Source organism: Physeter macrocephalus, chromosome 14 (genome assembly GCF_002837175.3).
Source record: "Physeter macrocephalus isolate SW-GA chromosome 14, ASM283717v5, whole genome shotgun sequence".
NCBI classification, from domain to species: Eukaryota; Metazoa; Chordata; class Mammalia; order Artiodactyla; family Physeteridae; genus Physeter; species Physeter macrocephalus.
Window position 1 is genome coordinate 77,149,237 of NC_041227.1, and position 25,942 is coordinate 77,175,178.

Genomic DNA, 25,942 nt, shown 5'->3' on the forward strand with positions numbered 1-25,942 from the left:
TGTGTGCACCCGTTTCAGCTAAACGCAGGCTGGGCCACCCTCGGGCGTGTTGCCCGGACTTGATGCTTCCATGTTCTTGAGGATAAAAACCTGGGATTAATCCCTGGCTTACTCCAAGAAAGCATGGCAGTTCACACCAGGCCTGTCGTTGCCTGCAAGAAAGAGCTGAGGCCGCGTAACGGGGCTCACGGTGAGGGGCTCTTTGGCAGCTTTTCTGTTACAGAATCTAGGTTGTGCCACATGAGATCGTGGAAAGAGCTCCAGTCGTGCCTCAGCTCCGGTGCTGTTACTGTATCGCGGGGCAAACCAACCCCACCTCCGTCAGAGGGCTGCGTGCCGGGCGGCTGGTCACCGTCGCCTGTCTGTGTTGCAGGCCGAGCTGAGGCTCCCTTCCAGAGACGATGGCGGCCCTTCACACGACTCCAGACTCCCCAGCTGCCCAGCGGGAGAGGGCGGAGGACGGGTCGGAATGTGATCCTGATCAGGAGGAAGAAGAGGAGGAAGAAAAGGGGGAAGAGGAGGGGGAGCTGGCGAAGGAGGAGGTGATGGTGGTGGAGGCCGAGGAGGACGAGGCCGTGGGAGAGGTGGCAGAGGAGCTGGAGGCGGACGGGGTGCAGGCAGGGCCGGGGCAGCAGGTGGAGGCGGAGGCGGAGGACGCCGATGCGGAGGCGGTGGTGGCAGAAGAGCAGAGTCCGGCGTCGGGGACCCGGGAACGCCTTAGCTGCGGTGGGGATGCCGAGTCCCCAGGTCTTCAGGAAAAGGGTAAGAAAAAGGAGCTCGTCTTCGGGGAGGAAGTTAGGGGTGGCTTGGGTGGGCAGGCCTGGAAGAGCTCTTTGACCCGACGGGGTGCAGCTGGAGTGGCAGGGCCCAGGGTGTTTTCTTCTTTAAAAAAATTTATTTATTTAGGGCTTCCCTGGTGGCGCAGTGGTTGAGAGTCCGCCTGCCGATGCAGGGGACACGGGTTCGTGCCCCGGTCTGGGAAGATCCCACATGCCGCGGAGTGGCTGGGCCCGTGAGCCATGGCCGCTGGGCCTGCGCGTCTGGACCCTGTGCTCCGCAACGGGAGAGGCCACAGCAGTGAGAGGTCCGCGTACCGCAAAAAAAAAAAAAAAAAAAAAAAAAAAAAATTTATTTCATTGATTTATTTTTATTTTTGGCTGCGTTGGGTCTTCGTTGCTGTGCACAGGCTTTCTCTAGTTGTGGCAAGCAGGGGCTGCTCTTTGTCGTGGTGCACAGGCTTCTCATTGCTGTGGCTTTTCTTGTTGCATAGCACGGGCTCTAGGCATGTGAGCTTCAGTAGTTGGGGCACACAGGCTCAGTAGTTGTGGCTCGCGGGCTCTAGAGCGCAGGCTCGGTATTTGTGGCGCACGGGCTTAGTTGCTCTGTGGCATGTGGGAGCTTCCCGGACCAGGGCTTGAACCTGTGTCCCCTGCATTGGCAGGCGGATTCTTAACCACTGCGCCACCAGGGAAGCCCAGGGCCCAGGTTTTGAAAAGGGGGAGTGGCCAGGAGCTGCTGACCCTGGCAGCTGGATGGACGGACGTCGGCCAGGGCAGTGAGGCCTGATGCTAAAGGCTGGCCCCCAAGAGGTCTCTCCCCTCAGCCCTGCAGGCCCCCCGGGCTCCAGCCATGTCGAGGGATGAGGACCTGGAGCAGGACGAGGACGAGGACGAGGACGAAGAAGAGGAGGAAGAGGATGAGGACGATTTCCTGACATCTGGGTCTCAGGTGAGCCGCCCCTTTATTTGGGGCTCAGTTACCCAGTCTGGGTTCCCCAGGGGGATTGGCACCCGCTGTCCTGGAGACCCCTGTTGGCAGGGCAGTGGCACTGTGGTCCTCAGGCCGAGCCCAGGCTGTGGGCCAGGACGGGGCCGCAGGAAGCAGCGGGGAGTCTCCGGCCCCAAACCCGTGGGACACGGTTCCGCTCTCCTGGGGCCCGGCCCTTCCCCGGCCATTGGAGTGTCCTGATCACGTTGCCCACCACCAGCTCGCCTGCAGCCTGCACAGTTCCGTCAGCCCTGGCTCTCCCCCAGGGTCAAGCTGTGCCCTTTCCTGGAGTGCCTGCCACCTGTCCAGGCTCTGGTTTCCGATTGAGCCCCGTTAGATTGGGCGCCAGTGCCCACACTCAGTTTAGTTGGTGCCACTTGTCCTGCAAGGCACGGGCCCTCGCGCCACCGATGTGACCTCTGGCTTGAGGCAGACAGTGAAGTGGGAGGGGGCGAGGTGCCCGTGCAGCGCATACATGGGGTCTTGGGCTTCACTGTCTCTGGACTTCAGTGTGAGTCCGGCCTCTGCCCCGTCGGAGCTGAGCGCTCTCCCTCTCTGAGCCTGAGCCCCTAATCTCTGGGTGGGAATGGGGTTCTTGCCTCCCAGGGCTGTGACAGGCCTGCGAGCCCCTCGTTCCGTCGGCTGTTTGTAGACTTGCGGCTGCTGGGCTGTGTCCCCGTGGCCTCCACGTTGCAGGGTCAGCTCAGTGTCCGCTGAAGTGAGCTCCTGTCCTCTCCTCGTGGGACGCTCCTGTCCTCTCCTCGTGGGGCGCCCCTGCCGCTCGCCGGGGCAGTGTAGGGCAGCGGCCGGGGTTCTTTGTTTTCCAGGGGCTGGTGACCTTTGAAGATGTGGCTGTGTATTTCTCCCTGGAGGAGTGGGAAAGGCTGGATGCGGACCAGCGGGAGCTCTACAAGGAAGTCATGCAGGAGAACTATGGGATCCTGGTGTCCTTGGGTGAGCAGAGCCTTTCGTCCCCAAGAGGCATCCTGGCGCGATGGCTGCCAGGGGCTTAGCTGTCTGAGAGCGTGGTTTCTGGAGCCCCAGGGTTTTGGAGAAGGAGGTGCTGGAGCCAGCCTGCCTCCCAGGGAAGCCCTAGGGACCAGCCTGGCTTCTGGGCCGGGGAGTGTCTTGGCGGGGGGGCCCGCTATGGCCCAGCAGCGCCATGACCCAGGTGGACACGTTCTGGGGAGCTGCAGTGCCGCTCTGGTCTCTGTGCTGTACACTCCTCAGAGGCCTCAAGGGGTGAGGAGTCAGGTGATGGAGGAGAAGGGCGGGCACCCTGAAGATGGCAGTGTGTGGAGCGGGCTGGACAGGGGAGGTGGGGGTCAGGGCAGCGCTCCAGAGAGAAGGGAGTGTGGGATTTCCCAGCGCAGGCGGGGAGGCGGGAAGGCTGGTCCTGGAAAGGCCGGAGAGGACCCAGTGGTGGCAGTGCTGTGTGGGTGAGGGCAGGGCCTGCAGGCGCAGCCCTGCAGCTGCTGCCTGTTTTTTCCGGGGCAGGATACCCAATCCCCAAGCCGGATCTGATCTTCCGGCTGGAGCAAGGAGAGGAGCCTTGGGTCCCGGATGGCCCCCGTCCCGAGGAGGGAGACATCGTCACCGGCGTCTACACAGGTGAGCGTGACACAGAGTCTCGTGGGTTTCGCCAGACGTCGGCCTCTGCCTTCGCTCTGCACTGCGGCCCCAGCGCGCGGCCCTGGTGCCGCTGCTCTGCGCTCTTGGGGGGCCTCTGTGGGGACACAGCGGCACCGGGGGCTCACCTCTGCCTTTGTGGGTTGGCTCCTCTTGGTTCTGGTCTGCAGAGGCCCAAAGGCTGGGGAGTCTTTAGAGAACCTGGAGGCTCCTGTTACGAATCTTTAACAATGATGCCCTGTCCCTGCCTTGAGCCTCTGATTGTTTTTGTGTGTGTGAGGGTCAGTTGTCAAGTTACCGGCTCAGAGGGGCCCGGTGAGCAGCAGACCGTTGACCTGAAGTGCTGGAGCTGGGCTCCCGGCTCCCAGGATTGAACGGCTTCCCCGCCCGTTTGGCCATCTCCTCTCCCTGGGCGGCCCAGGGTCAGGGCCTGGGCTGGCAGCCCTGGACCTTCCAGAGAGGAGATTTTGGAGAGAGACATACAGGAAGCGTCCAGGGTGTCGGATCTCTCTGAGACCTCGGACCTGGCTCTGGCCCTGTTCCTCCAGCTTTCTGGGCCTCATTTTTATTCATCTGGAGGATAAAGAGTTTGAACAAAACTCCCAGTTTCCCACCCGAGGCCGTCGGACCACTGGTTCTGTGGAGGTGCTCCGTGGAGGTTTGTGAGCTGTTCCCCGTGTGTCAGAGCTTCAGCGGAGGCCCTTGCACGGTGTGTGTGTTTGGCTTTGGTCTCGGGTGATGCCAGCCTAGTGCGGGGCTCTGGATGTCTCGTGCCACTCACGTGCTTGGATAGACTGGGAGCGGCTTGTAGAGGTTTTAAAATAAAATACAGAAGAACATAGGCAGTGCTGTGCCTACACGTGTACTCTTCAGAGTATTTCCCTGTGTGCTCTCTGCCCTTGTAACAGCGCTGTGAAGGAGCAGCGCAGGGATTATTGGTCTCACTTTACAGTCAAGGAAACTGACTTTTAAAGTAGTGATTAAGTCACTTGCCCACAATGGGTTCAGGCCTCGGGCCTTACTTTCCACTGTGTTTCGGGGTGGCCTTCCTGCCCTAGGTCTCCACATTCTCTGGGACCCTCTTGGAATGTCTCCCGGCCTTCAGAATCAGGAGGGCTCTGGCTGGAAAAAACGTTGTTGCTGCCCGCAGGCTGAGACTGGGATGTAGGTGATGTTTCTCGGAGGGTCTAATGGGAGGTGTGCCCTGTTTCTGGGCACAGATCTGAAAAGCCACCTGGAGAGGAAGGGGCTGTAGGCCTCCACTGGCCAGTCTCTCCAGACGTGGTCTGGACGTGCCCCTGTTCTCCATGCTTCTTGGAGGGGCCCGGGGTGGATCCTTTTGCAGGCTCGAGCCTGGGTGGTCCCCACAACGTGCTCTGTGAACCTAGCTGGGGACTGGCGGCTCGCCGAAGGGGCGGGCTCGCGGGGCCAGCACCTCCGGCTTCCCCTGTGGAGCTGAGGTGGGTGCAGGGTGCAGACACAGTCTTCCACGTGTCACCTGTCTCCTGGGAGGGGCTGTGGTAGCGAAGGCTGGGGTCAGCTCGGGCAGAGCGAATGCATCTGAGGTCTCCCCTCTGAGCTGTCGCTGTAGCCTGTGTGCCAAGTGCCTTCCTCCCCTCTTCTCCCTGCGCTCATCTCTGTGCAGCTGAGCCAGTTGAAAGTTGCGAGTTGCTGGGTCTGGGCAGGACAGCCGGTGCTTCGAGCCTGGCAGAGTTTTTGTATTTCTAGATCATAGTCTTGCAGAACACGAGCATATTCATCTCTCGTGCTTCTTAACAAGTTGGGCCACACATAAGGTTTGGACTCTGGCCAAACGTGCCCACTCAGGTGCCCCGGCGCCTCTGAGTGCTGAATTAAAGCCTCCTTGGCTCTGGCTCCCCTCGACCACCACCTCCCGCTCCCTGGTCCTCACCCATTACCTGCCACCTCTCTCCTCACCCGGCTGAGAGAGTACGCTCCCCCATTCCTTACAAACGCCCGGTGTGGTCGCCTGGAAGATCCCTGCCCGTGGCTGAACCCTATTTCCTGCGGCTGAGGATGCCCTCGTCACCTGGGCCTGGTGCTCTGGCCTTATTTCCTCGTCGCATTAGCGTTTCTGCTCTGCAGGATGGACCCCACGTGCCCCTGGTCTCTCTGCTGCCTCTGGCTGCTTCCCCACCGGCCGCTGCATGTCTGCAAGCCCCGGGGCAGCTCTGTGTCCTCTCCTCTCCCCTCTCCAGGTGACCCCAGCTAGGGCCTTAGGTGCTGCTTGTCCTAACCCGCCCACTCTCAGCCTCTCTCTCCAGCTCTGACCTTGTCTGTCCCACCGCCTGCTTGACGTCTCCACTTGGGTGTCTGAGGGCATCTCAGAGTGAGCTAAACCTGAAGCGGCACCACGCCTCCTACCCCGGGCCCCTCCTGCAGCGTTCCTGGCACGTGGTGGGCCCAGCTGGGGCCCACGTGGTCCTTGCCCCTCTGCCTTCCTCACCCCACCCCTGGCCCAGGCATGAGGTGGTCAGGCGTGTGGCCGCAGGTGTCCCTGAGCTGCTGGCTGCCCCCCACCCCAGACTTCCCCGGGCACTCGGCACAGTATCTGGGATTCTCTGCGGCCTGGGGGCCTGCACCCCTCACACGCCCGGAGCTCTTCAGGCTCAGCTCCACCGACAGCCTTTCTCTTCAAGCTCTCAGCTGCCCCGGGGCTTTGTGCCCGCTGTCTTCTCCGCCTGGAGTGAGCTTCGTGTGGCTGGCTCGGTGTGTAGGTCCCACTTGAGTCGTGTGTGCCCTCTGACCGCCCTGACGTCAGGACCCCCCACGTCGCTTCAGGACGTTCCCTGCGTCCGCGGCCCTCAGCGAGGCCTGGGGTGGTCCTGCCCAGGTGCCCGCTTCCTCGCTTCCTCCAGCAGACTCTGTAAGAGCTTACTGTGTTTTGTTCACACCTGTGCCGTCTCCACAGTGCTGGACGGATGATCCCCCTCCTTGACTGCTGTTCCTGCCCCTCGTGTGAAAGAGAAAGACAGAAGAGAAGTATGATAGGCAGAATCGAACCGGCCTAAGCATTACGCAGGAAAGGAGGGAGGGAGAGTTTGAAAGCAGTCAGGTGAAAGCACACCAAAATGAGAGAATCTGACGCTTGGTGAGCACGATCCGTGGTTCTGGAGAGGAGCTCAGGGGAGGACCCCCTCCTGGAAGATGTGTCAGCCTGAGGACCCTGCAGCGGGGAGGACAGATCCATCGCAGAAACCCAGCCCTGCCGGGAGCCACCACCTCCCGGGTGACCGGATTCCTGCTCAGAGGGGAGGAGGGGCTACTGATGGCAGCCGGACGGGGAGGAAGAAGCCCGCCTGCAGCTTTGGCCACCCCCTTGTCCATGTCCTGCCTTTGTCCCTGGGGGCGGGGCTCTCCCCAAGCCCACCCTGAGTCTCGGTCTGGCCGGAGGGTCCGGAGCAGTCGCCGACTTCACGCACACGACTGCCTTCTGGGCCCTGTGCCGTGGCTGGGTTCCTCGGGGAGGGGTTAGTCAGAACAGACCTGCGGCTGACTCACCGTGAGGCCAGGCCCGGGGTCAGGTCTCGGGGACAGGACAGGACGGGGGCAGACGGTGCTCGGCGTAGGAGTCATAGAGACCCTTGGCTCGGTTCTCGGGGCAGAGCGGGGGTCGGGCCACCTCCCAGCAGCTCAGGGAGCAGGTGCGCCAGGCAGGTGGCTGCGGGGCCTCCTCCTCCCCGAGGCCGTTTATTCGTGCCTGAATAAGCACTTACCGGGGGCGCCTTGGGGGTCTGCTCACAGGGCCGCTGGTGGGCCCCCGCGAGTGTCATCAGGCTCGGAGCGCGGGCCCTGGCCCAGCTAATCCTCATCCAGTGTCAGAGTCCTTAGGAGCGGACGTCTCAGGGAGATGAAATGCCAGCTTCCCCTCCCCAGGGTCCACTTGTCCGCTCTCCCCCTGTGGGTTCTGGAAGAGGCAGCTGTGTTTGACCTTCTGGGCCACTGTTGGGAAGGGCCCTCCCCCCCGACCCCCTTGTCAGAGCATCTCCTCTGCCTCGGCCCCGGTCTCACGAGGAGACCTGACGGGTCCTCACTTGGATCCAAAATAGGCTTGCATCCGGGGCGCTAGCAAACCCCCTGGGAACCCTGTCTCCACTACAGCCGGGGGTAACCCCGACAGTGGACACCCCCGCCCGGGGGCCCAGACCTCCAGATCCTGGGCCACTTTGGTGGCAGAAGATGAGAACAGAGCCTGGCCTGGAGGCAGGCTGCTGTCCCCCTGAGTCCTCTCTGGTGGCCCTGCTACTTTCCAGAGATCTTGTCTCGGGGTGCAGCCAGCTCTGACTGCCAGGGACCTGGATGCCCTTCTTGTCCTTTACTCAGTGTCAGTGGTGGCCTCTACCAACTTGCCTTATGTTTAATATTTTCTCATTTTTGGACAAGTGGCCATGCCAGCTCCAGAGCCAGTGATGAGGTCAGGTCCCCTCCTAGGATCAGCCCCCTCTGCAGAGCTCAGCATTGTTTGATGTTTGGGGTGGGGGCAGGGCACAGGATCACCTCCCCAAGTGGGGGGCTTTGCTACTCTCAGACCCCAAGGAAGAGGTGTTGTGGATGAGTCGTTGGGACCTAGCCTGTCCCCCGGCTCTCAGTAGCTGAGGCTGCCAGCTGGCGGGCCCTCATTTGGCCTGGGTGTCCACTTCTATCCATCAAGTGCCACTGACCCTTGGCTGGGTCCTGGGGTACATTCATCCCACGAAGACATTGTACTTGTTCCCCAGCTTGAATCCCCCTGCCTTAGGGACTCTTCAATTAAAACTACTCCAGGCACTCACCAGAGTCTTAGGGAAAAGCCTTTCTGAGACTCACTGGAAGAATTTCCAGCTAATCTGACCGTGGGCCCAAACTGCCTGTCCCTGCACCAGCTCCCCTCAGGGGTGCTCCAGGCTTCAGAGTGAGGAGCGGGGCCTTTTCCGCGCTGTTCAGCCACTTCTCATCCCTCGCTCACTGTGGGTGGCAGTTGGAGATGAACTCGGCTTAGTAACAGGAAACCACTGTCCTTTATTTAAAGCTTATTTTTACTATAATAGTATATTATTACTAACTACAGAAAACTTAGAAAGTATTGCAAAGTGTGAAGAAGTAAAATAACCCGTTTTGGTATCCCTTTATACGCGTTTTCTTCAGAGCAGAAATCATGTCCGTGCAGTTCTGTGTCTGGCTTTACGTCACTCAGCACTGTGCTGTGTTTTCCCATGTGATTTATCACCATATGTTTGGGATGCCATATAGAACACAGGACCAGGGCCGAGTCAGGACGGGCATCCCTCCTGGGCTCCGGCCCTTCCTTGGGGACAGGACTCAGCGATGAAGGCCCACCCAGTCAGGTGATGGCTGACACCGGCCACAGCCTCGGCAGGGGACCCGGGAGTGCTGGGAAAGGGGATTCCTGCCTCTGTGTGGGAGCTTGAACCTTCCAGGTGCTGGGATCGTGAGGTGGAGTACAGTGTATGCGGCCACGGTAGACACACACGGGGCAAGGTGTACCCGAGGAAGTTGGCACGCAGTTTCTCCGGAACACCTGGGCTGCCATGGACTAGGCCTTTTTTCCTGTTTGTTGTGTGACTTAGTGCCTGCTTTGTAAATATCAGCTTGGCCAAAAAGTTCGTTCAGGTTTTTCCATAACATCTTACGGACAAACACGAATGAACTTTTTGGCCAGCCCGATACTAGTTCCCTCCTGGGTGTATCACGATGGCAGGCACTTCACTCTGTTTCACACACCAAATCCCTATTCTTACGCTGCACTGAAGGGAGAGGTCAGGGCGCTGCTTGGTGGAGGAGGGATGGATTGCAGGACCCCAAGGCGGGTCCTTAGCCTTCTGTGATGGGAAGATGTTTGCAGTTCACCCAGTCTTAGTCAATTTGGGACCGTTTCCCAAGCGCACAGCCACTCAGAAAGCCAAGTTTCAGAGAGGCTTAGCGGGGAGGCTGGGCTGTGCCTGCACAGTTGCTGGAGCCTTTTAGGGTGAGTGCAGAGAGCTGGGGCCTACAGGCCCCTCTAGGTCTCCTTGGCCCAGGGCAGCCTTTTCTGGCTGTGCTCTGGGGGTGGGAGGGAGAGCCCTGGATGCCGGCCAGCCTGAGACTGGTGGAGAGATCCAGAGGAGGGATGCTAAGCAAAGCTTAGGTGTTACAAAGGCAGGTCCTCAGTGGCCGTGCTGGTGCTGGAGTCTTGGCTGCCTTGGGCCAAGCAGGCCGGGGGCGGGGGGGTGGAGTTCTCCAGGAGACAAGGGGCTTTGGGGAAAACAGACCTGGCGTCTCCGTCTATTTTTCTGGGCCCTGGACCCCTGTTTTGGGCTTGACCCCTGGTCTCACAGGAATCCACAGGCAAGGTCACCCAATTCGTAGGTGTCCCTATTCTCAGCAGGGTGGCAAGCCCTGAAGGGAGCTGGAGGTCTGGAAAAGGGATTAGTTGAGGCCATTTGAGGAGAGTCCACGAGGTGAGGGAACCCCAGCCTTCCTAGGAGGGACACCCGCGTGTGCATTTCTCCTGTCTGCACAGTTCCTCCTAACTCAGGGAGAAGGCGTGCACCACCTCTCACTCCCGTGGAACAGAGGCACCCTGACCCTGGGCTCCGTGCTGCAAGAGCCTGGGGTCCCGCAGAAATCACTCCTTACAGGAGCAGGAGTCTGTAAGGGGCTTCTGTCACGGCCTCGTCTCACCTCTCTCTCCTGGACTTCCCTTGTCGCCTTCAGGGGCCTGGTTCTGGACCGACGACATAGAGGACCACGAGGAGGACGACGACGAGGACTTCCTGGCAGAGGTGGCCGAGGAGGAGAACGAGCCCCCAGGGCTGTGGTCCGCGGCCTACGGCGTGGGGGACGTGCCTGGGACCTGGGGCCCCGACGACTCGGATTCGGCGCGGACTCCAGAGGGGTGGGGTCTTGACCCCAGCGGCCTCGGGGTCCTGGCCGAGGGGTCCGAGGCGAAGCCCTTTCTGCAGGGCCGGGAGCCGGGCGCGAGCCTGCTGGCGCCCTGGGCGTTCCCGGCCGCGGTGGCCGCTCCAGCCGGGCGGCCGGAGACGACGTGTGACGTGTGCGGTAAAGTGTTCCCGCACCGGTCCCGGCTGGCCAAGCACCAGCGTTACCACGCGGCCGTCAAGCCCTTCGGCTGCGATGAGTGCGGCAAGGGCTTCGTGTACCGCTCGCACCTGGCCATCCATCAGCGCACCCACACTGGCGAGAAGCCCTTCCCGTGTCCGGACTGCGGCAAGCGCTTCGTGTACAAGTCGCACCTGGTCACGCACCGGCGCATCCACACGGGCGAGCGGCCCTACCGCTGCGCCTTCTGCGGCGCGGGCTTCGGGCGCCGCTCCTACCTGGTCACGCACCAGCGCACGCACACCGGCGAGCGGCCCTACCCCTGCCCGCACTGCGGCCGCAGCTTCAGCCAGAGCTCGGCGCTCGCGCGGCACCAGGCCGTGCACACGGCCGACCGGCCTCACTGCTGCCCCGACTGCGGCCAGGCCTTCCGCCTCCGCGCCGACTTCCAGCGCCATCGACGGGGCGGTGGCTGCGTGGAGCCCGGCGGCGACGGCCCTCGGCGCGAGCCCTGTGAGACAGTGCCCTCGGCGGGGCCCGAGGAGGCTGAAGCCGGGCCCGAGGGGCCTGAAGTTGACGAAGCGGACGGAGAGGCCGAGGGAGAGGCCGAGGCGAGAGAGGCGGCGATGGAGGCGCCCACCCCCGGGAGAAAGGACGACCCCGAGCCGGACAGGCGGTTTCTGGGGCTGGGCAACGGCCTGGGGGAGGGCGAAGGCCCTTCCTCGCACCCGCTCGGCTTCCACTTTCCCATGCACCCCAAGTCTTGGCTCCACCCGGATGGCTTTCCGATCCTGGGCCTCCCGGACTTCGCGGAGCGGCTGTCGACCGACGGGCGCCCCGTGCCCGGACCCTTGGGGGGCCGGCTCTCCCTGGTAGAGGGCGCGGGGCTGGCCTGCGACCCTTTCGGCGGCGGTGCTGGGCCTGGGGGCGGCGGCGGCCTGCGTGCGTTCGGGCCTGCAGTCGGGGGGCTTTTGGCGGAGCCTGCGCCTGCCGCGCTGGCCGAGGAGGAGAGCCCGTGGATATGTTCCGACTGCGGCAAGACGTTCGGGCGCCGCGCGGCGCTGGCCAAGCACCAGCGCTACCACGCGGGCGAGCGGCCGCACCGCTGCGCCGACTGCGGCAAGAGCTTCGTGTACGGCTCGCACCTGGCGCGCCACCGCCGCACGCACACGGGCGAGCGGCCCTTCCCGTGCCCCGAGTGCGGTGCGCGCTTCGCCCGCGGCTCGCACCTGGCGGCGCACGTGCGCGGCCACACGGGCGAGAAGCCCTTTGTGTGCGGCGTGTGCGGCGCGGGCTTCAGCCGGCGCGCGCACCTGACGGCGCACGGGCGCGCGCACACGGGCGAGCGGCCCTACGCGTGCGGCGAATGCGGCCGCCGCTTCGGGCAGAGCGCGGCGCTGACGCGACACCAGTGGGCGCACGCCGAGGAGAAGCCGCACCGCTGCCCCGACTGCGGCAAGGGCTTTGGCCACAGTTCGGACTTCAAGCGGCACCGGCGCACGCACACGGGCGAGAAGCCCTTCCGCTGCACCGATTGCGGCCGCGGCTTCGCGCAGCGCTCCAACCTGGCCAAGCACCGGCGCGGCCACACGGGCGAACGGCCCTTCCCGTGCCCCGAGTGCGGCAAGCGGTTTTCGCAGCGCTCGGTGCTCGTGACACACCAGCGCACGCACACGGGCGAGCGGCCCTACGCCTGCGCCAACTGCGGCCGCCGCTTCTCGCAGAGCTCGCACCTGCTCACCCACATGAAGACGCACCGCGGCACGGCGGGCGCGCCCGGCCAGATGCCGGCCGCCCCCGCGCCCAAGGCCGAGGCACCCGCTAAGGGGCCGCCGAGCGCGGGCGCGGGGACCGGGCCCGGGGAGCGCGGCAGCACCCTGCTGGAGTTCGCAGGCGGAACGAGCTTCGGCTCCGAGCCGACGGCCGCGTTCGCGGGGCCCTCGGGCGCCTACGAGGAGAGCATCATGTGAGGGCCCCAGGCCGACGGAGGCGCAGCCCGCTAGGCCACCGGCACCTTGCGGCTCGAGCGCCGGCCGCTGCGCGCCGGCCCCTTGCTCTTCTGGCCTCAGGGGGCTGAGGGTCCCAGTCCTGGCGCGGTGCCTTCCCCTCAGCCCCGGTGCACCGCCCCCCGGCCTCGGGCTTCCCTCCTGCCCGGCCCCAGAGAACCGGCCGCCGAGCTCAGATGGCCGTACGGGGGGCGCAGGGGGAGAGGAGAGCTGCGCTCGGAGCAGATGGGGACAGGGGGCGGCCACCCCGACAAGAGACTGCGACATCACTGGATCGATGCGGTGAGGCCAAGCGGTAGGGATGGCAGGCGAAGTGTTATTTATTTTACTTGGATTCCGATATGGGTGGCCCGGGGGACGGTGGCTTGTGAGTTAGTAACTGGGTTTTACAGCGAGGGAGGGGAAGCCCTTGCATCAAGGGAGGGTGGGGTGGTCAAGGGCAGAGCATATGGCGACTCCCGTGGCTTTGGCTGATGACTTCTTCCAGTTCCTCAGCGGGAGACTTCAGGGACCTTCTGGTCTTTCGAGTATGTCCAGAAAGTTTTGAGGACTGCGCGCGTGGCGAGGGGAAGCCTCGTGGGTTTTCAAAGGACGGCGTTCCTCCCTAATCCGGGGTGGGGGGCGAAGTGGAGATGCTCCTGGGAAAGCTTTTATGGTGTCGACTGTGGATATTTACTTCCATGGTTTGTATGGCCCGAACAATCTGGGAGGAGGAGAGAAAGCCGGAAACCAAGTTGTGGCCCCAGGCAGATGGGTTGCAGGTGTTCGCAGGGTCCCCAGGGAGTTTGAAGCCTTATTCCCCAGAGTCGCTCGCTGTCTTCACCCCACTTGAGCACCGAGAGCAGCCCGGCCGTGTGGGTGTTAGTTTCAGCCTCCCCTCTGAGTCCTTTGGTACTCGCGCCTGGGACCTCTGGAGGCGGCGTACTCGGAGATCCTCGGGCAGCCCAGCAGCCAGGGGCCCCGGCCTTCGGCTCCCTGGCTGCCACCTCTCCCTGAGTGGGTGGACACACGGGGCCCTGCTCTTGTGAGCCCGCCGCTCATTTAGATTTAAGAGACAAGCGTAAAGTGACAGGTTGGCAGTAGGGTTGTTTCTTACCTCCCAGCTTTAGGGCCTTATGACCTCCTCGGGTCCCTTTAACTCTGCTGCTGCCATTCCTACACTAGAAGCGAGTGGTGATTCTGGTTAGGGTCCCATCTCACAGAGCGGGCAGGGACTGGAGGCTCCGTGGGCTGGGCTGTCTGCACGGCGGTGGTACACCTCTGGGGGTTCGGACCTGAGCCCGTGGCTCAGTGACTGGCCAAGTGTCCAGCTATGTAAGGCCCGCAGCCGGCCGGCGCTGCACCTTCCAGGCTGGGCTCTTTCGAGCCACCGGGTCACCTGCAAGACTTCCGCTCCCTTTAACGCTTTTTGGGCCAGTGTGAATGGGGCCAGAAAACTGAAATTCTGAAGCAGCCGCATTCCCTTTTAGACCTAGTTCCTTCTGTTTTAGCGTAGACATGGCCCTGGGGCCTGAGAGCCAGCAGCCGGGCGCTTAGAGGCTGGGGCGGGCGGGAAGGGGGCCTGGACGGTGGTGGTAAGAATGGGCCTGGCTGGGTGAGGGCGGGGGTGGGCGGGGTGCTGAGGAGGACAGGGGTTCCCGCAGAGGCGCCGGCAGCGCTGGGCGGTGCCGCCTGTCCCTGGGCTCTCTCTCCCTGCTGCGAGAAGGCGCCTCAGGGAGGGTCCAGGGCAAGGTGCGCCAGCCCCGTGGGACCGAGGGCCCGTCTGCGCCCGTCCTGCCTGGCACAGCCCTGAGTACCCGCCTTCGGTGCCCCTCCTGAGCCCAAGCCGCCCCGCCCCGCAGCTGTCAGCAGGAGGACCTAGCTTTAATAAAGAGTGGACAAACGAGCTTTGTGACTGGATTCCGTGTTGTTGCCGCTCCTTGGGGCCCTCGGGGAGGCCCTGCAAGGCGTCAGGCCCACCTTGTTCCTGCAAACGATCTTTAGAAGTTTCTCTTCTTAGAAACTAGAATTGGCCTGTGAGGAGTCAGCCCAAGAGAGCTTTGGCCCCTGCCACCTGTGTCCACTGTGTCTTCCCGGGAGTCCCCAGTGGGCCCGCACACTGCCACCTGCTTCTTGTAATGTGCACACACACCTATATCGGGACATTGACGTGTGAAGGATTGTTTCAGCCAGGTCCCCTTCCTGGTGGTCCAGACCCCTGTTCTGAGGCCCCAAAGCCACGTGGGTTTATCCAGGCTCACCTGCTCTGTGCCAGGGCAGAGCGCGCGCGCGCGCGCGCGCACACGCACACACAGACACAGACACAGACACACACACACACCCCGCCCCCCGGGGCCCCAGGCTCACCTGCTCTGTGCCAGGGCAGAGCACGCGCACACACACACACAGACACACACACCCCGCCCCCCGGGGCCCCAGACACCTTCCTTTGAACTGATTTATTGACTTCTCACCACCTGGTGTCCCCACGACCAGATCTGACCCTCCCATCCTTTCCCCCTAGGTTTGAAAAATATGAAGTATGAAGTAAATTTGCTTTTCAAGTGTGATTTGGAGGCATCAGAACAGAAGCCAGTATTTCAGTGGCAGATGGGCATTAAGACCTAGTTTAAAATGGGTGTGGCCTTGAGGATCTTAGAGTCTATTCAGAAAACTTAAGTTATTCCCTGATAGAGCGTACAGTTATCCAGCCAGATACTTTATTTTAGAGGGGAAATACGGCCATTCTGATGGTCATAGAGAAAAAGCAGACAGGCTTCCTGGTTTTGAGAGGATTTCCAAATTCCTGGAGTCCTGACTCCTTCCACAGATGTCCGTCTAGCATCTCCCATCATTGCCAGGGAGGAAGGGAAGCCCCCCGTGCCCCGTGAGACGTGACCCATGAAAGCTGGTGCTTTGAGAGTCATGAGGCCCTGAACGCCTTCTGGTCTCCACTTAACCTTTATTGCTTGAATTTCCCCATCCTCCTCCCTTTCTCCTGACCCTTTCACGTAATCTCTTCAAACACTTCCTTCTAACTTTTTTCTTTTCCTAATTGGCTACATATGGAATAAAGTATTTTGAAATTTTTGGTTATATTTATTAAATAAAGCTTTATGATCCTTGTTCATTATTTAATTTTTTGCTGATTATAAAATTCACACTAGTTGTAAACATTCCAACAGTGCAAAAATGTGTTAAGTACACACTTTTCATTTCCTAAAGAGTCACACTACATCCAGCCATCAGGTACCACGGTTGCTTCAGGAGGTGTGGGAGCACATTTCTTCTATGTACATGGAAATGTTGTAAAACTAGGGACATGCTTTACGTGCTCTCTTACGACTTGCTTTTTTCATTTAACCATGTGACATTCTTTCTTACCTGACAGAGCTACCTCACTCATTTTAACTGTTCCATCATAGTATTTTCATTTTGTGACTATACCGTCATCTATGTAACTTCTCCATAAATGGCTGTTTGGTTGTTTCCAGCTTCTCACTGTTGCAAACAGTGCTTCAACCTAGATTCTTGTACATATATCCGTGCAGTTATGTAGATTTTTAATGTACCTGTTTATATGAGGTAAAGTCCTAGAAGTGCTGTTGCTGGGTCAAAGGGCATGCATATTTAACTTGGGGGATATAGCTAAATTGCCACCGAGTACGGCTAACTCCAGCCCGGAACTGTATACTCCCAGCGCAGTGAGAGAGTGCTAGTGGTCCGTGGCCACCTCAACCCGGAGCATCAGCGTTCCGTTTAGTCTCGGTTCTTCATTTTACAGAGAGGTGAATGGCTTGCATCGCTCTATTTCTTTTTTCTTCCTCCCTTCCTCTCTTCCTTCCTCTCTTCCTTCCTCCCTTCCTCTCTTTCTTCCTCTCTTCCTTCCTCTTCCTTCCTCTCTTCCTTCCTCTCTTCCTTCCTCTCTTCCTTCCTCTCTTCCTTCCTCTCTTCCTTCCTCTCTTCCTTCCTCTCTTCCTTCCTCTCTTCCTTCCTCTCTTCCTTCCTCTCTTCCTTCCTCTCTTCCTTCCTCTCTTCCTTCCTCTCTTCCTTCCTCTCTTCCTTCCTCTCTTCCTTCCTCTCTTCCTTCCTCTCTTCCTTCCTCTCTTCCTTCCTCTCTTCCTTCCTCTCTTCCTTCCTCTCTTCCTTCCTCTCTTCCTTCCTCTCTTCCTTCCTCTCTTCCTTCCTCTCTTCCTTCCTCTGAGGAAACTGAGACACAGAAGTCTCCTGCCCAAGATTTGCCATGATTCAAGTCCAAGTCCAGGCAGTGTGGTTCTCTGGTGTGTGCTTGGTTCTTTTGGGAATTGGAGTTGATGAGCAGAATAGTGGACTCCTTTAATGGAACAAGTCTTTCTTGGGGTCAACCTATCCCACCCACGCTGGGTGTGCTGACCCCCTGATGATGGCCCAGGGGAGAGTAAAGGACCTAACCAAGCAGTTAGATTGGTCGCTTCAATGTGAAGAAATTCTCTTTCTGGGGGGTCACTAGGTTGGTGGGATGTGCTTTGCGTTGCCAACAGGTGCTGCGTTTGTCATGTGGAGAAAGCCTGTCTTGGATTTGCAGAGAGAGAAGGCTGATGCTATTCCTCCTGTCCTTGGATAGAGCCATTGCCCAAGCCCTACAGGGATAACGTTTTGCTCTAAAGCTGGTTGGAGTTGGGTTTCCATTGCCTGCAGCAGGTCGAGGCCTGACCAGTATAGGGGAGTCTGGGAGCTTTCAAAATGACAGTGGAGGTTACACAGAGATTGGATGCCCACCTTCGTGACTTTCTGCATTTGGAAGGTTCAAGCTCTCAGGGAGGCATGGGGCCCTGTCCAGGACATGTAGCCTGGCCGGCGTGGTGTGTGATCCCAGGGGTTTATGTGCCCTTGTGAAGGTGCCCTCAGAGGTGGCTGTGCAGAGACCAGGTTTCTACATGTGTGAGGGTCACAGGGCGCTGTGCAACCAGAATGCACGTGCTGCAGATGCATGGGTAGTCGTGGAGGAGAGGAGTCAGAAGCTCTGTCCTGTCTGTTGTTTTGTTGACTGCGTCTGTGTCAAAAACAACCCCCAAACCTAGTGGTTTAACACAAGCACCATTTGATGATATGCATGGATTCTGTGTGTCAGGAGTTCAGACGGGCACAGTGGGGGCTGGCTTTTCTCTGCTCCGTGATGTCTGAGACCTCAGCTCGGGGAGACTTGGCAGCTGGAATCGTACACCTGGACTTGGGCTAGCATGCCCCCAGGTGGGCCTCCCTGTGTGGCGTGGTAGTCTCGGGGTGATGGGATACCAGTGATCCCAACGTGTTCCACACACAAGGCAGAAGCTGCATGGCCTTTTGGGACCTCACCTGAGAAGTCACATTGTGTCACTTCTACCATATTCCATTGGTCAACGCGATTTCAAGGGGAGGGATGTAGAACCCCAATTCTCAGTAGTAGGAATGTCAGAGAATTTCATGGTCTTTTTTTTTTTTTTTTTTTTTTTTTTTTTTGCGGTACGCGGGGCCTCCCACTGTTGTGGCCTCTCCCGTTGCGGAGCACAGGCTCTGGACGCGCAGGCTCAGCAGCCATGGCTCATGGGCCCATCCGCTCCGTGGCATGTGGGATCTTCCCGGACCTGGGCACGAACCTGCGTCCCCTGCATTGGCAGGTGGACTCTCAACCACTGCGCCACGAGGGAAGCCCCATGGTCATTTTTTTAATGGCCACATCTAACATTCCTCATATGAGTGTTAGCCCCCTAGAATAAAGCCGTCTTCATTTGGATTTTTAGGAGACCCTCATCAGAGTGGCTGCTCCTTGCCCCCTGCTCTTCCTAAAGGGAAACTTGCCACATGTGAAACATATGTGTATCTCCAGGAATCCTCAGATATGCAGAGAGATATTCCTGCAGATCTATTACTCAACCAAGAAGAGCCAGCCAAGGACCACCAGACATTTGAAGGAATCCTGCTAGATGAAAACAAACCACCAAAATAAACAGGAAAAAAATGGTGTAGGAAGAAACAGAGAAAATTCAGGAAACAAGAGGACTTTAAAGATTTATAAATTAGTATCTTCAGGAAGATCACAAGCAGGATGGAATTTCATGGGTGTGGGCCAATTCTGTCATCCACAGGTAGGATTAATTCTGTGAGAGTGTGGAAGGCAGAATTCTAAGAATGACCCACAATGACCTTCACCCTTGTATGGTTGCCTTCCTTTTGAGGTTGGGGGGACCTATGAATGGGAAGAGATATCATTCTAGTAATGACATTTCCTTGTATTGCAACACTGGGTGGGCTTGACCTAAACACACGAGACCTTTAAAAGCAATGAGTTTTCTCTGGCTGGTAGCAGAAAAAGAAGAAAGAGATTTGAAGCTCAACAGTGCTTGCTGGCTTGAATACAGAGGGGGCCACATGCCCAGGAATTTTTCTCCAGGAGCTGAGGAAAGCTCTTCTGCCACAGTCAGAAAGAAAGTGATGCTCCAGTCCTACACCCGCAGGGATCTGAATTCAGTCAGCAGCCTGCATGAGCTCAGAAACATATTCTTCCCAGGAGCCTCCAGGTGACAGCCCAGCCTGGACAACACCTTGACTTTGGCATTGTGAAGCCCTGAGCGGAGAATCCAGCAGAGCCTACCTATATTTCTTACTTAAAGAACTTTGAGATAATAAATGGGTAAGTTTTAAGCTGCAAAATTGTGATAACTTGTCAGGCAGCATTATGGATTGAATGTATGTGTCCTCCCCAAATCCATATGTTGAAGTCCTAACTCCCCAGTGTGGTTGTATTTGGAGAAAGGAAGCAATTAAAGTTAAATGAGGTCATAAGGGTGGGGCCCTGGTCCCATAAGATTATTATCCTTGTAAGAAGAGACACCAAAGAGTCTTTCTCTCTCTGACTCTCTCTCTCTGTCTCTATCTCTCTCCCCTCTGTGTCATGTGAAGGCACAGCAAGAAGGTGGCCCTTTACAAGCCAGAAGCATCACTCTTATAATTAATTTTACTTGTCAACTTGACTGAACCATGGGGTGCCCAAATATATGGTCAAACATTATTCTGGGCTGGTCGGAGAGAGTGTTTTTGGATGAGATTAATGTCTGAATCAATAGTTCAAATGTTGGCTGTGTCACTCAACACAGCCTGAATATAATAATATAATATAATATATAAATATATAATATAATATATAAATATAATAATATGTTGGCAGCCTGAATAGAACAATAAGGCTGAGTAAGGGAGAATTCCCCCTTTGAACTGGGATATTGGTGTTCTGCCTTTGGACTCAGACTGGAACTATAGCATCAGCTCTCCTGGGTCTCCAGCATGTCAACTGAATATCTTGGGGCTTCTCAGCCTCCATAATTATGTGAGCCAATTCCTTATAAGGATCTCTTCCCATATGTAGATCCTGTTGATTCTGTTTCTCTGGAGAACATACAGCTCTCATCACAAACCAACGCTGCTGGACCTTGATCTGGGAATTCTAGGATCCAGAACTGGGAGAAAATTAATTTCTGTTGTTTAAGCCCCCCCTCAATAGTATATCAGAGATTCATGAAGACATTACCTGTATGAAATAAGAACTGGATGTTAGGAAAAAGGAACATCAGGGTACAGGAAAAAACCTGGCAATTAAAAATAATGGCCCAGGGCTTCCCTGGTGGCGCAGTGGTTGCGCGTCCGCCTGCCGATGCAGGGGAACCGGGTTCGCGCCCCGGTCCGGGAGGATCCCACATGCCGCGGAGCGGCTGGGCCCGTGAGCCATGGCCGCTGAGCCTGCGCGTCCGGAGCCTGTGCTCCGCAACGGGAGAGGCCGCAGCAGAGGGAGGCCTGCATACCACACACACACACACAAAAAAAAAAAAAAAAATAATGGCCCAAAAGAAAAATTAGAAGTTAAAGTTTATCTCTCAGAATATAGAGCAGAAGGAAGAGGCAGAAATAATGACACAAAGGATGAATTCAAGAGTCTCCACACCGAACTTTTCCAGAAGGAAAGAAAAAAGAAAATCGTGATTGAAGAAATTAACAGAAATAACAGATGATAATTTCCTAGAGGTCATGGACCCAGGTCTTCAGAATGAAAAGGTCCACCAAGTACTGTGCAGAATGAATGGAATTCCATTAATAGAGGTAATCTCATGAAAATCCAGGACAACAGATATAGAGAAGATGTTAAAAGCTTCTGGAGAGGAAAAATCAGTTCACCTGCAGAAGAACAGAGATACAACTGATATCAGATTCCTCATTAGCATAACTGGAGCAAAGCCTGCAACATTCTTATGGAAACTACTCTTCTTTGTACTTTTGAGATTTACTCTGGAAAATTTCAAATATATACAAAACTTGAAAGACTAGTCTACCAAATGCATTGTGTCCATCTCCTACCTTCAAGAATTGTCGACTTATGGCCAAGTTTGCTTCACCTAACTCCTGCTGACCTCCTTGTCTTCCAGTGCGTTGATTTTTTGGAGGCAAATTCCAGACATCTTATCATTTCATCTGTAACTATTTGAGTGTGTATCTCTAAAAGGTAAGGATTCTTAAAGAAACACAAACCACAATACCATTTTAATGCCTAAAATTACTGACAAAAGTTGTTCAATACCATCGAGTATTCGGTGTTCAGATGTTGCTCATTGTCTTATATATGTATGTGTGTTTTAACAGTTTGTTTGAATCAGGATCCAGATAAGGTCCTTACATTGCAATTTGTTGATTTATCTCTTACGTCTCTCTTAATCTTTAGGGTCCCCAAATCTTACTTTTTCCCCCCTGGAATTTATTTGTTGGGGAGACTAGGTCCTTTGTCCTACAGAGGTTCCCACAGTCTGGACTTTGCTGAGTATGGACGTGTCGTGTTATTAACATTTTACCCTGCATTTTTGAAAATTAATCAAATTCATGTCGCCCCCCCAACAAGACTGCTTCATTGATGGTGGTGTGTACTTCCATCAGGAGACACATACGTGTCTGGATGTCTCTCCTGTTGTGGCATTAGCACTATTGATGATTATTGCACAGATATGATAATTCACTAGGGGTTACAAAATGACTGTAGTCTATCACTTCTTTCTCATGTATTACCTGCTTACTTCCCAAAATAGAAGCTTTTCCTCGTCAACTATTTCGTACCTTGAGGTACAGTTTGTGAAGGAAAGACAGGAAAAAGTGTTTGAGTCTTTTTCTTCTTTTTAAAATAAGTTAATGCATTTTATTTTTTTCCAGCTCTATTGAGATATAATTGACCTATAACATTGTGTAAGTTTAAGGTGTACAGTGTGATGATTTAATATACATACATATTTCAAAATTATTACCAGAATAAGGTTAGTTAACAGATGAGCCACCTCACATAATTACCACTATTATATTTTGTGATGAGAACTTTTTTTTTTTTTTTTTTTGCGGTACGCGGGCCTCTCGCTGTTGTGGCCTCTCCCGTTGCGGAGCACAGGCTCCGGACGCGCAGGCTCAGCGGCCATGGCTCACGGGCCGAGCCGCTCCGCGGCATGTGGGATCTTCCCGGACTGGGTCACGAACCCATATCCCCTGCATCGGCAGGCGGACTCTCAACCACTGCGCCACCAGGGAAACCCTGTGATGAGAACATTTAAGATCTACTCTCTTAGCAACTTTCAAGTCTACAATACAGTGTTGTTAACTGTACTCGCCATGCTGTACATTAGATTCCCAGAACTTATAACTGGAAGTTTTTACCCTTTGACTAACACCTCCCCATTTCCCCCACCCCCAGCTCTGGCAACCACTGTTCTACTCTGTTTCTGAGTTGATACTTTTTCTTTATCAGTTTTCAAAAACTTGGTTCTCTAGCATCCTCCACAGGTTTCAAAGAGTTGATTTTTTGAGGATCATTTTAACCCATTGCAGTTACTGTTCTTATTAATGTTCAAATTGTTCCATCTATAGCTAACTGGAGCCTTTTGAAGGTGGCTCCTATGTCTTTTTACTCAGCACTAATGATCTTTGATAGCTTCCTTACTTCCTGGTATGACAAGATGTCCCAGGCTTATCTTGACAATCTCCCACCCCAACCCTGTAATCAGCCAATTCTCCAAAAGCCCTGATTCCTTTAGAGGGAAATGATATATAGGGACCACAATTTTGGTGCTGGGGTGCTCAATGCTACTAGGTGGAATTTTTTTCCTAAGGAAAAAATAATTTTCCTTCTGGAATTCTATATCCAGCCAAGCTATTCTAGTTATGAGGACAAATAATTATATTTTTAGATATGCAAGAATTCAGAAATTTTACCTTCCATTAAATCCATGTTAGGAAGCATGTCAGAAATGGAAAGAATCAACCAAGAAAGAGAAAAATTTGGAATGTAGGAAACAGTGGAGCTAGTCTGGGAGAAATAGCTGCCCAGACCAACAGCTATACATCAGTACAATTTGAGCAAGAGGATGGGCAGCTTCAGGAAGTAGGTCTCTGTGAAACAGGGGGAAGCTGATAGAGTAGAAAACATGACTGAATGGTTGGTCATGGAAGAGCAGAGCTGTGGTGAAAGGCAGGTCAGCATGTAAAAACGAACTTTGTCTGGGAACAGACAACATGGGGCATCTCAGGGCCATTAAGTGCACTCTCTTTGGGCACAGATTGGATCAGGGAGGAACCAGGGTCTTGCTCCCACCTTGAGTGTGCTTGCCAGCACAGTGCTCGAAGCAACAGGAAGATAAACTCTCCTTTCCTCCACCTGGCAAGTCACACACAAGCGCATCTAACTGGCCAAGTCTAATTTGAATCGAGAACCCTAGCAGCAAGGGAGTCTGGGAAATGCAGTATTTTGCTTTCCAGCCTCAGTAGTACAGGAAGACACACTAGACAGAGTGAGAATGGGTATGTGTACCCACTTACCATATCCTTACCCCCTGCCATCAATGTGGAACCCCACAGGAGGCCACTTGTGGACCCCAGAATTTGTGGGGTGAGGCTACCTCATCCCCAGTGTTGAAATATGTCAGCCCTGCCCAGACCATGGATGAAGCTCCATGCCTAAGACCTGCAAACACTGCAATTTCCATCCACAGAAGGTTCTGGATCTGTTTGTGTATCTGAGAAACTTGGACTGTCTCTTCTGGGAGGTGTCATAGGAGAACTAAGGAACCTTAGAGGGGTCAGAACACATCTATTCTCCCACAGGACAATATTTACTACTTCATCCAGACACCCTTCCTAATGTTCTGGACCCTTGCAGTAGAATCACATGCAGTTTCTTTCTTTCTTTTTTCTTCTTTTTAAAAATTGAGATGAAATTTACATAACATTAACCATTTTGAAGTGTACAGTTCAGTGGCATTCAGTATATTCACAATGTTGTGCCACCACTGCCTCTATCTAGTTCCAAAACATCTTCATCACCTGGAAAGGAAACCCCACACCCATTAAGCTGTCACTCCCGATTCCCCCTCCCAACCCCTGGCAACCACGAATCTACTCTCTCTCAGTACATTAGCCTATTCTGGATAATTCGTATAAATGGAATCATACAATATGTGACCACAGTCACTTAGTCATGTCACTTTGCACAGTGTTCACACAGCTCATCCACAGTGTAGCATGTATCACTACCTTCTCCCTTGTTGAGGCTGAGTGATATTCCATTGTGTGTATAGACCACACTTTAGTTACCCATTCATCCATTGATGTGGACTGTTTCCACCTTTTTACTGTTGTGAATGGTGCTGCTGTGGACATTCACGTACAGGTATTTGTTTGAGTCCCCGTTTCAGATCTTTTGGGTATAAGTCTAGGAGTGGAATTGCTGGGTCATACGGTAATTCCGTTTAATTTGTTGAAGAATCACCAAACTATATTCCAACACAGCTGCACCATTTTACATTTCCACCAGCAATGTATGCGAGTTCCAACTTCTCCATATACTCACCAACACTCATTATTTTCCTTTTTTAAAAAATTATAGCCATCCTAGTGGGTGTGGACACTGATAAACAGGGTGTAGGCATAAGAATTTCCCATCCACAAACCAAAATGGATGAGGAAAATTTGCCCAGGGCCACAAATTAGTCAACATTCTTTTGACACTTTTCTCCATGGGACTAAATTGCATCCCAGTGATCTGAAGGAGAAAATTATCACCTAAGACGTACATCTGCCTTAATGCCGGTGTAACAAGGAAGAAAATGGTACACATTTTGGATGAAATGCCCAGTGAACTAACAGGTTTACAACTAAGGGAAGTAAAGATTTGATTTTTCCCACCCTAGTTCTGACTAGGCAGGACCTTGCCCTTGGCAAGGGCTGGAGCCCATCATTTAGGCCAGAGGGTTTAAGAATTTTCTGGGACAGGGAGGCTTCCCTGTTGCTTGTCAACTTGTGTGACTTGAATTATTTCTCCAAGATAGGAAGCCATTTGATCTGGTTATACAAACCTGGAACTTGACTTCCAAATGGCGCTTTGTCTTCCCCACACTGCTTCTTAGGTTCAAATCTCATTTAACTATGACCAACAACAAATCCTCCTAGACTCAAGCAGTCCCATGAGAACTGATAACAAAACATACTGGGGCAAAGAGAACACTGTGAGGGTAGGCTGTCCCTTACTTAAGATTGTGGGGACTAAGAATGAGAAAAGCAGATTCCATGGCTGACTTTGGCTTTACAGAGAGCCTCCCGAGAACAAAGGCAAAGTGTATTAGTTAGCTAGAGCTGTGTAACAAAGCACCACACACTGGGTGGCTTAAAACAACAGAAATTTTTTGTCACACAGTTCAAAGGTTAGAAGTCCAAAATCAAGGTGTGGACAGGGCCATGCTCCTTCTGAAACCTGTCATGGAGAATTCTTCCTTGTCTCTTCTAGCTTCTGGTGTGTGCTGTCAATTCTTGATGTTCCTTGGCTTTCCAGATGCATCACTGCAAACTCTGCTTCGTGGTCATGTGGCTATCTTCACTTGGCATCTTTCTCCTTGTGTGTCTCCTCTTCTTATAAGGACACCAGTTACACTGGACTAAAGACACACCCTACTCCACTATGACCTTATCTTAACTAATTATACCTGCAACGACCTTATTTCCAAGTAAGGTCACATTCTGAGATACAAGATGTTAAGACTTTGACATATATTTTGGGAGAGACACAATTCAGCCTATAACACAAGGGAATGTGGCAAACATGGCCAAGTGACAGAAACAGACACAACCCTGATGTGACTGGGCCCAAAGGTCTGACTGTGTCTGAAGCTAGCAAGACCCATCCTGGACTTTTAGTTACTTAAAGACAACAGTTTTCCTTTTTTGATGTAAGCTCATTTGAGTTGGATTTCTATACTTGCAGCAGAAAGGGTCCTAAATGGCAAAGCATCCTTCAGGTTTCTGTTTAAACATCTGTTCCTTGGACATGTCTTCTCTGCTCCCCTAATCTATGTTAGATGTCCCTGTTCTACACTCTTATAGCACTGCATGGGCTCTATCTTTCACAGTTCTTATCACAAGTTACATTATTATCTGTGTTATTGGTTTAATGACTGTCTCCTTCATGAGAAGGA

The 25,942-nt window shown here is 54.9% G+C and overlaps 1 protein-coding gene across 1 annotated transcript; it reads left to right on the plus strand.

Moving 5' to 3' along the window:
- The first annotated feature begins 6 nt into the window (after positions 1-6).
- Positions 7-12,553, plus strand: ZNF316 (zinc finger protein 316). The gene is made up of 5 exons (XM_024123246.3): positions 7-762; positions 1,604-1,728; positions 2,595-2,721; positions 3,265-3,378; positions 10,111-12,553. The coding sequence occupies exons 1-5, from the start codon at positions 402-404 to the stop codon at positions 12,423-12,425; spliced, it is 3,042 nt and encodes a 1,013-aa protein (XP_023979014.1). The 5' UTR covers positions 7-401; the 3' UTR covers positions 12,426-12,553.
- Positions 12,554-25,942: the final 13,389 nt, after the last annotated feature.